Source organism: Mobula hypostoma, chromosome 3 (assembly GCF_963921235.1).
Source record: "Mobula hypostoma chromosome 3, sMobHyp1.1, whole genome shotgun sequence".
Taxonomy (NCBI): domain Eukaryota; kingdom Metazoa; phylum Chordata; class Chondrichthyes; order Myliobatiformes; family Myliobatidae; genus Mobula; species Mobula hypostoma.
In genome coordinates, this window is record NC_086099.1 from 176,471,084 (window position 1) to 176,484,667 (window position 13,584).

General features: G+C 40.1%; 1 protein-coding gene across 2 annotated transcripts in view; it reads left to right on the forward strand.

The window, feature by feature from the left end:
- Nucleotides 1-8,607, forward strand: part of itga8 (integrin, alpha 8) — a 277,443-nt gene extending 268,836 nt beyond the window's left edge. For both annotated transcript variants that reach the window (XM_063044126.1, XM_063044127.1), the window contains one exon: nt 4,585-8,607. In XM_063044126.1, the coding sequence (XP_062900196.1) occupies nt 4,585-4,671 (87 nt within the window). In that variant the 3' untranslated portion in view covers nt 4,672-8,607. The remainder of the gene's footprint in view (nt 1-4,584) is intronic.
- The last annotated feature ends 4,977 nt before the right edge of the window (nt 8,608-13,584 follow it).

A 13,584-nucleotide genomic window follows, 5' to 3' on the forward strand; every position in this document is an offset into this window, starting at 1 on the left:
ATTCAGGAACAGCTTCTTCCCCTCTGCCATTCAATTTCTGTATGGACAATGAAACCATGAACACTACCTCACTACTTTTTTATTTCTATTTTTGTACTACTTATTTAGTTTATCTATTTAAAGCGCACACACACACACACACACACACACACACACGCGCGCACACCCCCCCCCCCACATTGTAAGCCCTTGCATAGTGCAGACTCTCAAAGACTTAAGTCAACTACACTGAATGGATATTTAGAGCTAGTACAATATGAAACAGCAAGAGCATGCAGTGAGACCAGAGGCTAGAGCATGTGCTGATATCTAGATTAAATGCAATGTCTAGATGCCATATGCAAATTGGCATCACATTAAATGTGAAGCTCCCGCATATAAGATACTATTACTGAGACTCACACAGACATGTGCAGTTCATATGCACACACTAATATCTATGTACACACACATACATGAACACATGAATACAACACATTATTGCACGTGTACACACATACTGTACATACACACATATGTGTGTGTACACAGGCATGCATACACACAGAGCTGAATACCACAGCACAGCTACTGTGAAAGAAAGATATACTTCAAGCAAATTTATCAACCCATTAAGAATCTCTGTACCCTTTCACACCACTAACCTCGTAACCCAAATGTATAACGGCTTCTCACTGCCAGACACTTCTCAGCTGGAAAGGCATAAAGTAGAGCCTCGCCTTCTGGGGCTTGACATCTTGCATTGGGGCAACAAAGATCATTGTCACCTTCCAAAAGGCACCTTAATAGAATGTAAGTGTTGGAATTACGGAAATTGACATACCATATTGTCACTCCATGGCAACATTAGAATTCAGTAAACATTGCATCTTTGGTAAAGAAATGTTATACATTTTTAAAGCATCTACGTTTGTTCTCTTTTGTCAATATTAAATAGTACTGCCATGAGAGATGCCAGCACTAGCAGGCTGTTATCAGCAGTACAGATTGGTTTCTGATCCCAGACCATAGTTGCTAACTTCATGTGGCCTTATAACAGGGGTCCCCAACCTTTCTTGCACTGCAGACCGGATTATTATTGACAATATTCTTGCGGACCGGCCAACCGATGGCAGGGTGGGGTGGGGTAGGGTTGCCAACAGACAAGAGTAACCATCAAATACGTTGTGTTTACCCCAAGAAGACTATAATTACCGTGAAGCCTTGCGCGGGCACTTGTGTGCGCATGTGTGCCGATTTTTTTTCTACAAATCATTTTTGGCGATTCTGTTCGAGGAGGTGGGGTGTTAATCACAACTGGAATATAGAAGATCAGTCAACTATAAGTCACTTTTTAGTGGCTAATATACTGAATTTCGTTTCTAAAAGGGTTTATCTAACGAATTTGATATTGAACACACAGCGCATATTTTCCTCGCATGAATATAGTGATAAGTCAATTACTGTATAAACCACTTATAAGTCAATAACATCATAACATTTTAAGTAACATTTGGATATTAAACACACAGCGCATATTTTCCCCATATGAACATATAGATCATTGTAACCCACCAATATCGCTGAATCAGTGGGAGCCCTGGGCTTGTTCTCCTGCAACAAGACGGTGCCATTGAGGGTTGATGGGAGACAGCAATACTCGAAGGGGGTTCCTTATGTCCAGTCTATTCCGCAATTTAGTTTTCGTTGCATTCATTGCAGAGATATGTTGGAAATGGAAGCAACGTTTTCAGTGCTTTCGTGGTTATCTCAGGATATTGAGCCTTGACTTTGATCCAGAATGCCGGCAGAGATGTTATGTCAAACATACTTTTCAGCCCGCCGTCATTTGCAAGCTCAAGGAGTTGATCTTCTTCCCGCACTGACATGAATAACGTGTGCGTAATGACCTCACGTGTGTTCAAGTTCAACAGTGGGCGTGACAGGGAATGAGGAAAGGTGCAGCTGACTCATATCACCAAATCATATCATTTCCTTGCGGCCCGGTAGCACATGCTTTGCGGCCCGGTGGTTGGGGACCGCTGCCTTATAACATGACCAGCCAGACTGGCTTCATGCAATGTCCCATCTTTTTAAAATTCTAATTGAACTCATTAGAGGAATAGAGAAGGATTACAAAAAGTATATATATTTTTACTACAGTTGACGACTATAAAATACAATCTCTATCCTTCAATAATTATTCATCATAAGGGTTGCGCTCATAGCTGAATAAATATGCCCATCCATTTACCTGATTATCAAGATTAAATAAAACTAAGTAACCTAACAATTAAAAGCATTAACTCCACGTTCATTAAATAGAAATGGATTGTTTTACTTAGCATTTTCTTCCTAAGTATAAAGAAAAGTGGCTTAATCTACTGTAAAATTGTTTGATGGATTTGCAATCTACCACAACTGTTAATTAACTAATTAGCACCCTATTAATTAGCCTGTTCTCAATTGTCAGAAGAGTGATGGATTATCAAGTGCCTCTTGCATAGCAACTCGCTGAATCTGTGTGGGTCACTCAGCTCCTGCCTTCCTTGCAGCCTTGGTCTAAACATGGACAACAGAGCTGGATCCCAAAATATAACTGCTCTTGACATGAAGTCAGCATTGGATTGAGTGTGACATCAAGAACTCCTGGCTAAACCAGAGCTAATGGGAGTCAAGGAAAAGACCTTGTGCTGTTTGGGATTAGCACAAAGGATGGTTGTGGGAGGGTCGGAGGTCAATCACCTCAGCCTCAGGACAGCGCTACTGGAGTTCTCTCGGCTAATGGACTAGACCCAAAGATATTCAGCTGCTTTGAGCATGACCTTCTTTAGTCGTAAGGTTGTTCACTGGTGGTTGCTCAAACTTCTCCACTGATATCTAAACTTGGGATGATGAGTGGTAAATAATGCAAGTGCCAGGCAATGGTGATATCCAACAAGAGAATATCAGCTATCACCGCCTGGCATTCAATAGCATTCCCATCACTGAACCCCCATGACCAATATTATATTGTCTTTATATTGGCTGAAATTTGATGTTTGATTTTTATATCCTGTTTTATGTAAAGCACTTGAACTACCTTGTGTTTGAAAAGTGCTATATAAATAAACTTGTCTTGCCTTGTCTTAGTAAGTTGGGGATTGTTATGTTGCTGCTGGAAGTGCGGCTGCCCCCTAATATATACCCAGACTGTGCTGATCATTGACACAAACAACACATTTCACTGTATGCTTCAATGTATGTGTGACAAATAAAGCCAACTCTAATCTCTACACCATTGGCTCACTCAGCCAGCAATGCACAGTAGTAACAGTTTATACCTCTCCTTCTGCCCCCCCCATCAAATACACCACCACAGTGCCATTACCTGGACTGTGTTGTAGAAGACAGGCGCACTGACACTGTGCACCCCTCTCTGTTGGATTCAGATGGTGCTTGTAATTGTTTTGTCCCAGAGCTGACTTTAATCCCCCCCACCCACCCCATTGAGGCTGTAGTTCAGCGATAATTCCTGTTGGAATCCCTTTGAAGAAAAGGAATGAATGTTCCCACTCTCTAGGTCTCTACCCATTCTCAGGGGACCACATGTTACCAAACAGCTCTCAGACCTGCTGCCCTGCTGTCACTGGACTTTAGGAAGTGGAAGTGTATGTTGGTTTAGACCTGGGATTCCTAACATTTTTTAATGCCATGGACCAATATCATTAAGTAAGGGGTCTGTGGCCCCCAGATTGGGAACTCTTGCTTTAGAGAATGTGTCATGATGGATTCAATCCCAATGAGGACACTTAAAACCTCTACCACCCTGGATATTTCTGTAAAAGATTCATTTTTGGCATTCTTTCAAGAGGACATCTGGTTCCTGTGGCAGATTGTTGAGGTTAGGTCAGATCCACTGAGCAAACATTTTAATGAAGCCTAAATCAGCTATAACTGTGTGTGCATCAGAATGCAGCCTTTCACCCACGTCCATTTTGCATGAGTTAACATTGCTTGTGTTCTGAATGATCCGCAATGAGCATCAGAAACAAGATGATTCACAAGGACATAGTTTACAGTGAATTAATTGAATTAAGATGCATGGAATTGACTGTCACAGCGAAAGGGGTTTATACCGATCAATTCTAGCAGCCAGGATTGTCTTGTATTTTAAAGTGGAGGGGTTTGGGAACAAAATGGGCAATTTGCAAAGAAACTATGAGCAGGTTCATCTGTTCAGACATGAGTCAACTATGTTGTTTGTGATATTCCATTTCTCTTGGTTTTCACCCTGTCACAGACATTTGCTTTCTTCTCTCCGCCCTTCCCCCTTCTCTACTACTTAAAATGGATTTGATTCCTAACTATTCCTAGTTCTGATGAAAGATTAGCAACCTTAAACTTAAACCCCACCCTCCCTTCACAACGCTGCAGAACCAGTGTAATATTTCCAGTATATTTTTTGTGTATTGATATGGCCAATTTGTTTTGTTTGATGTTAAGGGAAAGTACTTGGATGCATCCAGATCTTTAATTATAGACTAGAGTTTGCAGTTCTTGTACTTTCAGTATAACCACTTTGTAGTGTGCACCTTTTTAACTTAACTTGCATTGTTTCCATAGTTTGGGTTCTTTGATCGTGCTCGCCCACCTCAAAATGACAAAACAGATCAAGAACAGCTTCACCCACAAAAGTTGACAGATGCCTGAGGACCAACGACAGCTGCTTAACCCATTTAACTCTTACTTTAAAGATGTCTCCACACCATTAAGAATTACTTCCATGTATTTACTTTTGGTCATCATGTAGAAGACAATATTAGGAGGAAAGTAACTTAGAGCAAAACAAGTTCACAGGGAAAGTCTATTGTTGATGGTGCAGTTAGGCATACTGAGTTCCTTTGCAGTTACCATTCTGCCATGAAAACAGTAAAAGGCCTTTTACCTTGTCTAGGGTGGATTTGTTATTTTTAAGTTGTATTGATCATCTTAAGGTATTTTTTTTGAAGTGCAGGTGCTGTGCACTTTGTAAATCAAATAAAATGATGTCTTATTTTGAACAAATAGTAGAGGTCCACAGAAAGTCAGAAATTTTCCATGTTACATGAGTCTCATGAGTGTAAACTTCCAAATGGACTACTATATTTCATGAATTATGTATTGCTGTCCTAGTTGGGCAGCTCTCCAGAAATGAATTGCATGTAAGAAGCATAATTTCTTGCAAAGCAGTTGTGGAACTTACTTTCCTTGTTGGCATTGCTAAGGTTAAGGAAGAATTACCAAATAAGCAGTTCTCGCTGCAAGATAGACAGCTGCACCCATGTACGCATTCTTTTTGAAGTAACCAGGTAGAAAATCCAGATGAATTAGACTAGCTTGAAAGAAGCATTTGCAAAATAGATCCTTAAATGTGGTACTTCATTCATTCTATGGTTTTATAAGGAAGCTGCACTCCTGATGTCTGGATTTTTTCATGTGAAATAATCTGAAGTATGGTGTCATCCTGCACTGGTAGTGGGAGCAACAAATTTTTTTACGTGCAATATTTTCTATACGTATTTATAAATTTCTGAAGCATGTTTACACTGGGATTTAGCCATATGTGAGCTTTACATTTAAGGTTTTTATAACTATTTTATGTATTTTTTATTGTAATGGAGATCTTTCAACTGTATGAAATAGTGACAAAGAATTACATAACCTCTTCACAAGCATAAGCAATTTTAAGATGTATCGTAGTTTTGTTTGCTAATTTACACATGTGCTAAGTTACTGACATTTACAAAATTACACAACTTCTGTGGAAATCTGTATTTATGGGTTCTGTACCATTCTGGAACATTTCTCATGTAAGTGCAAAATATCAACTCCAACATTGGATACTGTTGTACTATAGATATAAATTGAAAATACATTATCATATGGCCAATAGTAACATGATTTCACGAGATTTAACAATGCAGGATCAGTTGTTATTGACAAGGTTGTAAATTTTTTGGCATTTGGAGCAAAGAATCCAATTCTCCTGATGTTACATTTTTAAAATTTACTGTATGTATATCTGATAAGCCTGTGTCGTATACTTTGTAACTCATATCCAATAAAACGGAGCAGTCAGACTGCTATGTGCATTTTATCTGAATTGCTATTGTGGAAGAACTGATAGCTGTATTCTATGTCTGAATGTCTTTCTATATATACCAATGAATATTGTGAATCCTTCTTTGTGTTCCCAAGAACATTGCTGGATCCCCTTTATCTGCTATTGGGTACTCTTGTTTTTTAAAGGAACTTTCAGATTTGGCAATCCTTCTCAAACTTGCCATTGTTGCCATTATCCTTCTACGCTTTGTGTGCATTTCATTCTGAAGTGTCGTTTTGTTGGCCAGGGACAAGCACAGGAGCCCGGCAGTTTTGCATCAGTCAAGTTAAGTGAGTGGGCAGTGCAGCAATGGTCTCAGCAACAAAAACCAGGATGCTGAGAGAGTGCTGCCAATTCATACTGGCAGCAGTGGCTCGAGAATCGTACCATCATGAGAAAATTGTAGGATTGGAAAAGGGATGCTTTGATGCATAAATCGTTTGCACCTTTTTAAATCTGGCATGATCAAAGCTGGCATAATGGAAAGGGAAAACGCACCTTATTTGAACTGCACTGAAACCAGATGTGCAAAGCTCTTCAGGACTTTGGACATTGTGGGTTATGTTTAGTTTATACGATAAATCTGGTGTTGAGAGTGATATAATGAAAGTTTCTGAGATAAAATAAGGAATTTCCTGCATAAATCTACGTTGAGAGCTTTCACAAATGAAGATGAAGTTGAAATTCAATTTGCTCACACATCTTGGGGGTATGTTGAAAAACACATAGCTTTGTCTTCTATTGTCAATTGAAAAATGCCCGGTGTTAGTAACTTGCAACAGGAATCATATGCTTCAGTTTTGTAATGTGGACAAGGAAGAATCATTCTGACACAGAGTAAATGAGCAGTTAGTCTATGATTTAATCCCACTGTTGTTTTCTGTTTACTGTTAGTTGGTAGTTCAATCCATTTTCAAGGAAATTTTATTTTAATTACCTTCATATAAACTGCACAAGAGCAGCCAGCAAACCAAAGATACAAAAGACTGCAGATACTGGGATGAGGACGCACTAACAGTTTTTTGGTGCAACTCAATGTGTCAATCTGGACCTTTGAAAACAGAGTATGGACCAGAAAGGTCAACAATTCCTCTGTTCTCACAGGTGCTGCTCAACATGCTGACTTCCTCCAGCAGATTGGTTGTTGCAATCAGCATGTATCCTGATAGCTTTTTCGAAAACTGTTTTCTTTTATTTTAACTGATTAATATTTTTAAATCACAGAGCACTCCAGTTGGCTATTTATTTATTTACCGACTCAGTGCAGAGTAGTAAGTCCTTCCAGCCCTTTGAGCCACACCACCCCAGCAACCCCACAACCCTGATTAACCCTAACCTAACCAATTTGCAATGACCAATTAATCTACCTGGTGCATATTGGACTGTGGGAGGAAACTGGAGCACCCAGGGAAAGAAAACCTTTGCATTCCTTACAGAACAGCACTGTAATTGAATTCTGAACTCCAGAATGCCCGGAGTTTACATATTCACATATTTTTCTTTTAACTCAAACAAACTTTCTTGCAAAATTAAGAGAATTAGCTGAATTTCTCATACTGTGCTATTATAACTGACCACTGTTTACTTCAAAATATTTGTTTTGAAATAAATCAATATTGAGAAAAATATTGAATGTAAGCCAGTTGATTTTAATCTTCACCATAATATTTATTTGTGACAATTTAAGATGCTTTATTTGTACTTTTTCCAGTGTTTATCAATGTAGATTTATTTTTTGTTTCTAAAAGGGTTTATCTAACGAATTTAATATTAAACACACAGCGCATATTTTCCTTGCATGAATATAGTGATAAGTCAATTATCAGGGGAGGACAGGGGAGCTTGAAGTAAGTGTTGAACGAACTTCCAGTAGAAGTGGTAGAGGCAGGTTCGATATTATCAGTTAAAGAAAAATTGGACAGGTATATGGACAGGAAAGGAATGGAGGGTTATGGGCTGAGTGCAGGTTGGTGGGACTAGGTGAGAGTAGTGTTCGGCACGGACTAGAAGGGCAGAGATGGCCTGTTTCCGTGCTGTAATTGTTATATAGTTATATGGTTAGATAAAAACTTATTTCACTGACATAGGCAGAGCTCATCAGCCATGCAGAGTAATTTTCTTTTTCAATATTTTTATTAATTTTGACATGGAAGAGTACAGAGTACATGAAGATATATATTATAAGTCAAAAAAAGATAAAATAATACCAATACTTTATATTTGAGTCACACTTGCAATCTCATTACCCTGTATTCATGTAAATTAAATTGTAATATTGAAATGTGATAATTTTATTATATAAAAAAAAAATCTAAACCCACTGCCAAGATCGAAGCTGTTTGGTAAAGGAAGAAAAAAAGGAAAAAAATTCCTTTTAATATAGTGAAATATGTTTTTAGCCAACATCTGTACTTTAACAGCAAATCAAAGGTTTTGAAAATAGTTCAAAAATGGTCCCCAGAATGACTTTAATTAAACAAGATTTTGTTACATTGTGGCCTCAGTACCAGTCAATAAATTTCTATTTCTATTCATATTGTACACCAGTGATTTATTCAAACTAGTATGCTAACTTTATATAATTTCATTCATAATCTTTTGACTTCCAGCAAGCATGAACATGGTAGTTCGTACAACTTGATATTTCATTGGCTGTAATGCACTTCGAGACACCCTGCTGCTGTGAAGTTTGTAGTTGAAACAATATTTTTAATGTGACTTCAAAAGAGATTTTGATTTCCTATGGTAAATATTTCATGCAAACATGAGCTGTAAAAATCAGAGTTTATTGTCATATACACAAGTACATGTTCAGTATGCACAGATGCAATGAAAACTTGCAGCACTATCACAGTCACATGACATCATAATAGCCGCATTCACAAAAATAATAAGTTGATTATAAATTATACATATTTTTAAAAGAAAACACAATTGGAACAAAAAGGTCCATTGTTTAGTACAAGGTGGTCATTGTGTGCAAAGCTATAATGATTAGGATTTTTGCCTGTTGGCTCAAGAATAGAATTGTTGAGGGGAAGTAGCTATTCTTGAACTTGGTGGTGAGGAGCTCAGGCTTCAGTATCTTCTGCCCAGTGATAGCTACAAAAAGTTAACATGGTGGGGATTTTAGACGATAGATATTGCCTTGTCAAGGCGGCTCCTCCTGTGGTGGGAAGGCAGTGCCTGTGATATACTGGGCAGAGTCTGCTGTTCTCTGCAGCTTCCTGCATTTCTAACACTTGGAATTTCCATATGCTGTAACTAGTCAGGATACTTTCAACAGTACATTAGTAGAAGCTTGTCAGAATATTCGATGGAAACCGCAGTGTCCTTAGTTCCCAACACTTGGAATTTCCATATGCTGTAACTAGACAGGATACTTTCAACAGTACATTAGTAGAAGCTTGTCAGAATGTTCGATGGAAACCGCAGTGTCCTTAGTTCCCGATGCCATGGGTAGGTAGGAATGGGGTGATGGCCCGGATGAATGAGTGGCTGCAGAGATGGTGCCGGGAAAGGGTTTCATGTGCTTGGATCATTGGAACCTTTTCTGGGGAAGGAATGACCTGTTCGAGAGGGATAGGTTGCACCTGAACTGGAGGGGATCTAATATCCTGGATGGGAGGCTTACTGATGCTGCTCGGGAGAGTTTAAACTCGTCTTGCTGGGGCTGGAAACTGGAGCCCCAGGTCAGTAAGGGAGGGATCAGACTAGAAGGATGTCAGGAAAAGTATTGAAAGGCAAAATCGAAATAACAGGTATGTTGGGTCGGACAGTTTGAAGTGTATATATTTTAATGCTAGAAGTATTATGGGTAAGGGTAATGAATTTAGAGCATGGATTAGTACATGAAACTACGATGTTGTAGCCATTACTGAAATTTATACTCCTATACTCCTTGCCCATCCTCTGTGATTCCCCCCTCCCCCTTTCTTTCTCCCTAGGCCTCCCGTCCCATGATCCTTTCATATCCCTTTTGCCAATCAACTTTCCAGCTCTTAGCTTCATCCCTCCCCCTCCTGTCTTTTCCTATCATTTTGGATCTCCCCCTCCCCCTCCCACTTTCAAATCTCTTACCATCTCTGATGCTGCCTGGCCTGCTGCGTTCACCAGCAATTTTTATGTGTGTTGCTTGAAATTCCAGCATCTGCAGATTTCCTCGAGTTTGGATGAAAATGTATATGGGTGGGTTAGTAAATTTGCAGATGATACCAAGCTTGGTGGAGTTGTGGATAGTGCAGAAGACTGGCAAAGAAAACAGCATAATATAGATCAGCATGATTTGGGCTGGTAAGTGGCAGATGGAGTTTAACCCAGATAAATGTGAGGTGTTGAACCTTGGTAGGACAAATGCAAGGAGACAATACACTCTTTAAGGGCAAGGTCCTAAATAGTGTTGCTGAGCAGAGAGATCCTGGGATCCAAGTTCATAGTCCTTGAAAGTGGCTACACAGGTCAATAAGGTGGTTAAGAAGGCTTATGGAAAGCTTGCTTTTTTTTAGTTGAGGCACTGAGTTCAAGAATCAAGAGGTTATGTTGCAGCTTTAAAAAAACTCTGGTTAGGTTGTATCTGGAGTATTGTTACAGTTCTGGTCACCCCACTCTAGGAAAGATGTTGAGGCTTTGGAGAGGGTGCAGGGGAGGCTTACCAGGATGCTGTCTGGATTAGAGAGCATGCGCTATCAGGACAGGCTGGAAAAGCTTGGGTTGTTTTCTCTGGAGCATCGGAAGCTAAGAGAAGATCAGATAGAGGTTTACAAGATTATAGAAAATAGGTGCAGGAGTAGGCCGTTCGGCCCTTCGAGCCTGCACCGCCATTTATTATGATCATGGCTGATCATCCAACTCAGAACCCCGCCCCAGCCTTCCCTCCATACCCCCTGACCCCTGTAGCCACAAGGGCCATATCTAACTCCCTCTTAAACATAGCCAATGAACTGGCCTCAACAGTTTGCTGTGGCAGAGAATTCCACAGATTCACCACTCTCTGTGTGAAGTTTTTCCTAATCTCGGTCCTAAAAGGCTTCCCCTTTATCCTCAAACTGTGACCCCTCGTTCTGGACTTCCCCAACATCGGGAACAATCTTCCTGCATCTAGCCTGTCCAATCCCTTTAGGATCTTATACGTTTCAATCAGATCCCCCTTCAATCTTCTAAATTCCAACGAGTACAAGCCCAGTTCATCCAGTCTTTCTTCATATGAAAGTCCTGCCATCCCAGGAATCAATCTGGTGAACCTTCTTTGTACTCCCCCTATGGCAAAGATGTCTTTCCTCAGATTAGGGGACCAAAACTGCACACAATGATTATGAGAGGCATAGATAGAGCGGACAGAGAGTATCTGTTTCCCAGGGTTGAAATGTCTAATTGCAGAGGGGATAGGTTCAAGGGGAATGTGAAAGATACATTTTTTACTCAGAGAGTCGTGGAGGCCTGGAATGTGCTGCCTGCCATGGTGGTAGAAGCAAATACATTAGAAGCTTTTAAGAGACGTTTAGATTGGCACATGGATGTAAGGAGGCTGGAAGGATACGGATATTTGTAGGTAGGAGGGATTAGTGTTTGGATGCTTTTGATTTGTGTTTTAGCTGGTTTGGCATAACATTGTGCTGAGCCTAGGACAGGTCATCTGACATGTTAACACCCAGGAAATTAAAGTTGCTGATAATCTCCAAATTGGTGTATGTTCACCCTCCTTCCCCTTCCTGAAGTCAACAATCAGCTCTTTAGTTTTCTGACTTTCACCAGGAGATGAATTATGTAGCACTACCTAACCAGGTATCCTTCCTTGCTCTGGTAAGGAGAATTATTGCCACCTGTGATTCATCTAACAACAGTAATGATGTTAACGAATTTGAAGGTAACGTTGGAGCTGTGTATAGAGAATAGAACAGGAAGCTAAGCAGCAGATCTGAAGTGCACCTATGTTGATAGTCAGTGAGGAAGTGATAATGTTGATACCAAATCCTCCCTGGTAGGGGTCTGCCAATGCGAAAGTCACATACCCAATTGCAGAGGGAGGTACAGGTCCCAGTATCTGAAGCTTGAAGATAAGTTTAGATGGGATGATTATTTTGAATGCCAAGTTGTGGTTGATGAACAGCAACCTGATGGATAACCAGTCTCTCTGTTCCTCTCACTCGATGCTGCCAGAGGATGGTGCCAGGGTCTTGGGTCTTGGGCTAGGTTTAATTAATTTGTGGATTTGTGGTTTATGAATTGGACTCTGCGGTTTATATTATGATGTGTTTCTGGTTTCTGGTCACTCCTTTTATTATTGCTATTTTGAGCAATTTTGAATGGGGTGGACTGCCGACAACAAATAACACAGCACTAAATTGAACTGAACTGATCTGGACATTCCTAGACTGTTTTAACGACTCAGTGGTTTGACATATTATATTCTGTGTTTTTCACCGTTTTTTGCCATTTCCACAACTTGTTCTTCTTTTGCATATTGGGTGCTTGATGTTTTCTTTAAATGGTATTTCTTTGTTTCATAGCTATCTGTGGGAAGACAAATCTCAGGATCGTATACTCTACACATATTTTGATAATAAATGTACTCTGAATCTTTGAATACTTGAATTCTTGTAGTCCAGATGGTCTAGAGCAGAGAGAAAAGCCAGAGAAATTGCATGTGTTGTCTACCTTTTGTGGTGGTGGGCAGATTGGAGTGGATCTAGGTCTTCCCTGAGGCAGAAGCTGATACGTGCCATAACCAGCATCTCAAAGCACCTCATTACAGTTGATGTAAGTGCCTCCAGAAGACAGTCATTGACAGTCACCTTGTTCTTCTAGAGCACCATCCGAGAGGAACTGCCTCGGACACAGCACAGTGATGAAGAAGACACACTATGGCTCTACCTCATCAGGAATTTGAAGAGATTTCGGATGTCACCGAAGTCTCCTGCAAATACAGATATACATTCTGCCTGGCTGCAGCACAACTGGGTATGAAGCCTCCAATACACGAGGCTGCAGAATGTTGTAGAGTTGGCTCGTTCCATTAAGGGAACAATCCTCCCGCCATTGAGGACACCTTCAAGAATGGTGCCTCAAGAAAGTGTTACTCATCATTAAAGACCCTCACCATTGGCCTTAAAATAAGATGACCCTTTAGAACAGAGATGAGGAGGGATTGCTTAGCCAGAGGGTCATGAGTCTGTGGAATTCATTGCCACAGTTGACTGTGAAGGCCAAGTCAATGAGAACATTTAAAATGGAGGTTGGTAGGCTCTTGATTAGTCAAGGCATCAAAGTTAACTGGGAGAAGGCAGTAGAATGGGGTTAAGAGGAATAATAAGTCAGTCATGAAGGAATGGTGGAACAGACTCAATGGGCTGAAAGGCCTAATTCTGCTTATGGTATTATGGTGTAAAATACCTGACCTTACACTGGTTGTTTTCCACCACCCAATCACCCAAACACACCTTCCAGGTTAAGCAGAAATACATTTGTTTCACCTCCAGTTATTG